Source organism: Trifolium pratense, linkage group LG5, assembly GCF_020283565.1.
Source record: "Trifolium pratense cultivar HEN17-A07 linkage group LG5, ARS_RC_1.1, whole genome shotgun sequence".
NCBI classification, from domain to species: Eukaryota; Viridiplantae; Streptophyta; class Magnoliopsida; order Fabales; family Fabaceae; genus Trifolium; species Trifolium pratense.
Genome location: NC_060063.1, coordinates 20,165,729 through 20,169,551, shown reverse-complemented (window position 1 = coordinate 20,169,551; position 3,823 = coordinate 20,165,729). Strand labels below are relative to the sequence as shown.

Here is a 3,823-nt window from a genome sequence, read left to right as displayed (position 1 = left end):
ATTAAAAGGGAGTTGATGTAGATCAAAGTCTTTATAGAAGCATGATAGGAAGCTTATTATACCTTACAGCCAGCAGGCCTGATATTACCTTTGCTGTAGGAGTATGTGCTAGGTACCAAGCTGAGCCAAAGATGAGTCATCTTGCTCAAGTGAAAAGAATTTTGAAGTATGTGAATGGTACATGTGACTATGGGATTCTGTATACTCATGGTGAGAATTCTATGCTAGTAGGGTATTGTGATGCTGATTGGGCAGGTTGTGCAGATGATAGAAAAAGCACCTCAGGAGCTTGTTTCTTTTTTGGCAACAATCTTATATCTTGGTTCAGCAAGAAACAGAACTGTGTATCTTTATCTACAGCTGAAGCTGAGTACATAGCTGCAGGAAGTAGCTGCTCCCAGTTATTATGGATGAAACAAATGTTGTTGGAGTACAATGTGGTACAAGATGCTATGGCATTGTACTGTGACAATCTTAGTGCCATCAATATTTCAAAGAATCCTATCCAACATAGCAGGACGAAGCATATTGATATTAGGCACCATTTTATTAGAGATCTAGTTGAAGAAGGTATTGTGACTCTTGAGCATATTTCAACTGAAGAACAATTGGCTGATATTTTTACTAAGGCTCTAGATGCAGTTCAATTTGAAAAATTGCGAGGCAAACTTGGTATTTGCCTGTTTGAAGATTTGTAGCAGTTACAGCACAAAAGGCGTGCAGTTGAAGTGATTCTCCTCACTTCATTCATTGGTGCACGCAAATTAAGGGATGTAATCAAAAACTTCCATAACTTCTTTTTTCACGCGCTACAACCTCATCATTTTCTCTATCACACTATCTCTCTCCATTCTCTCTTTTCAACAACCTCTCAACTTCTTCCATTAATCACCATCATCAAAAACCTCCATCAAAATCCAACAAACATCATGTCGAGTTCTCAAACTTCCTCTCCTGCAAAGAACGACGACACCACACCTTCATATGACTCTCTTCCTCAACAAATCACCGTCGCCTATCCACTTTCAACGGTGTTTCCTGATGATATAACGAAGACGAAGAAGACCACATCGAAGAAAAGCTCTAAACGAAGTCAATCGACTTCTCGTGTGCCATCTGAATCGAAGAAAGCCGGTAAGAGTTCTAAATCTAAATCTACCCTTAAAGCTGTTCATACGATGCGTGAATTGTACCTTGACAATCCTGCTACTCCAAATGTTGATGTTAATGTTGAAGCATCTGAATCTAGTAAGAAGAATTTAAGTTTGGAATTGGATTTAACTGAAACCCTAGGATTAGAAAAACCTAGGTCTGCTGAGAAATTGGGGGAAACCTCTTTGGAAACCCCTGATGTTGCTATTGATGATATTGGCGCTACCTCTAAGGCCAATCTTGAGTCTGAGATGACAGTTGATGAGAATGCAGGTTCTGGGCTAGATGCTGCAAATGATGCTACAACATCTGCAGCACATGTTGATATTAGTGCTTCTGTAGTCCCTGATTCACCAAACTCTCCTGTGGTTCCTGTTAATGAAGAAAGTACTGAAACCACCATCCCTGCTGATGTCATTACTCAGGATAAGGGTAAAACTGTAAGTATGCCTGATACAAGTGAGGCAAATGTAATTGATGTAGAAAGCCTCCAATTCAAGAGTACTCCTAGGGCTGGTATATCTAGGAGGCTGAGAAGTAATACAGGAAAGGATATAGCCACTCCTTCTGAAGCCACCAAAACTAAAATTGGGCCTAAGAAACAGTGGAGCAAGGTCACTGTACCCTCTGGAAGTAAGAAGAAGACTGTGAAGAGAAAAACTATCTCCTCTAGTGACTCTGACTATGAGGAAGATCAGAATGCTGAAGCATCTCCTGCAGCATCTCCTCAAAAATCTGCCAAGAGAAAAAGAATGGCTCCTAATGTCCCATCTGTACCAATTGATAATGTCTCCTTTCATTGTGTTGAGAATGTTGACAGGTGGAAATTTGTGGTCAAAAGAAGAATGGCCATTGAAAGGAATCTTACTGAAGAATTCTTGAAATGTCAAGATATTGTGAATCTGATAGAGACAGTAGGGCTGATGAAAACTGTATCTGAGTTGGGTAAATGCTATGATAAATTGACCAGAGAATTTTTAGTGAACATCCCAGCTGATTGTGATAACTCTTTAAGTCCTGAGTACTTGATGGTGTATGTGAGGGGAAGATGTGTTGACTTTTCACCAGCCATCATCAACCAACATCTAGGTAGATGTGATGTTCCTGCACCTGAATTGGAGATATCTATGAATGAGGTGTGCAAGACAATAACTGGTGACAAAGTGAGATTGTGGCCAAGAGCTGGAAAACTGTCTACTGCAAAATTAACTACAAAGTATGCTCTGCTAAACAAAATTGGTGCAGCCAACTGGGTCCCCACTACACACTCCAATAGTGTAGCTACAGGTTTGGCCAAATTCATCTATGCCATAGGTACTAGTACTGTTTTTGATTATGGCACTCATATTTTTAATGCAACAATTCTCCATGGCTCTTCTACTACTGTAAAGATGCCAATAGCCTTTCCCACTTTGATCTGTGATATTATTTTGTCCCAACATCCTGATATCTGCACTAAGTCTGATGTGCCTGTTCCTAGACCTTCAGCCTTGACCATGGATTTTAGATTGTTGGAGGGTAAACATGCTGCAGACATTGCTGTAGCATCTTTGAAGAAACCAGCTGCAGGCATGACCAACAGACAGATGATTGCTAATCTCAGGGATGTTAGTAAAATGCTGGGTGAGAAGAAGGAACTGGTTGATGGTGTAATCCAAGCCTTGGAGCTTGAGCAGTCACAAGCAAATGAGGATGAAGTTGGTCCTTCCCATGGTGCTTCCCATGATGATGATCTTGCAGATGGTGACACTGTAGAAGAGGAGATGGCCTCTGATGAAAGTCCCTCAATATGATCTGCTTCTGTAACTTTTTCTTTATTTTGGATGTTATTTTTTGAAGGCTTAGTCCTTATGGTTTGTAATATGTGCTATGTGGTTCCTTATGTTCTGACATCCTGTGACTTTGTGCTACTTGGTATTCTATGGTTCTTTGTTTTTGCTCCTATTCTGTGGTACTGACTTTATTTGTCAGAATTTGTGGCTAAAAAGGGGGAGTAAAATGTGTTTATGTGCATGATGCGTTGAACAATGCTATAGCATCCAGTATAGCATGTTGTTGGTTTTATGTGATATGCATGTTTTGAGGGGGAGTGAAGTTTATGCATATGTTGAGGGGGAGTAGGTAGAATTTATTTTTCTACTACTTTTAATATGCATGCTTATATAGGAATTTATTTTTCCTATTCTCTGTGGCGTTGCTTAAATTTTAAGGAGTTTATTTCTCCGATCTTGAATCCACTATGTGAGAGTTTATTTCTCTCTATCTGTACTTTGAAGCTAAGATGTGTTATGTTCCGCTGTTGCATGTCTCTGATGCTTACGTGCTAGCTATCTATTCATCTGATGAATTCCTTTACTTTCTGTAACGACCCATTTTTCGTATTTATATTTCTTAAATGTTATTTGATTTATTAATTGGCTTTTAATTATTTTTAGTGATCGACGAATAATTAGTAAGCGCGAAACTTTAGTTTTGGGCCAAGATTGGGGCGTGGAAAGGCAATGGGCCTAAGCCAATTAGGCTTGGTTCAAGACCCATAGAGAGTAGTATAAGTAGCAAGTCAAACCCATGAATAGTATCACAACTTATTTGAAGGTGTGAAAACACAAGAAGGGGGGGGGGTTGAATTGTGTTTTAGCCAAGTTAAAACTTTTTCAAGTTCTTAACTCAA

The 3,823-nt window shown here is 39.4% G+C and overlaps 1 protein-coding gene across 1 annotated transcript; it reads left to right on the top strand.

Moving 5' to 3' along the window:
- Positions 1 to 929: 929 nt before the first annotated feature.
- On the top strand, positions 930 to 2,945 carry LOC123886213. Its single transcript, XM_045935547.1, has one exon. The coding sequence runs from the start codon at positions 930 to 932 to the stop codon at positions 2,943 to 2,945; it is 2,016 nt and encodes a 671-aa protein (XP_045791503.1).
- The last annotated feature ends 878 nt before the right edge of the window (positions 2,946 to 3,823 follow it).

Bases quoted from the DNA above. Each gene is read 5' to 3' on its own strand.
- LOC123886213 (XM_045935547.1), top strand. From the start codon at position 930: ATGTCGAGTTCTCAAACTTCCTCTCCTGCAAAGAACGACGACACCACA.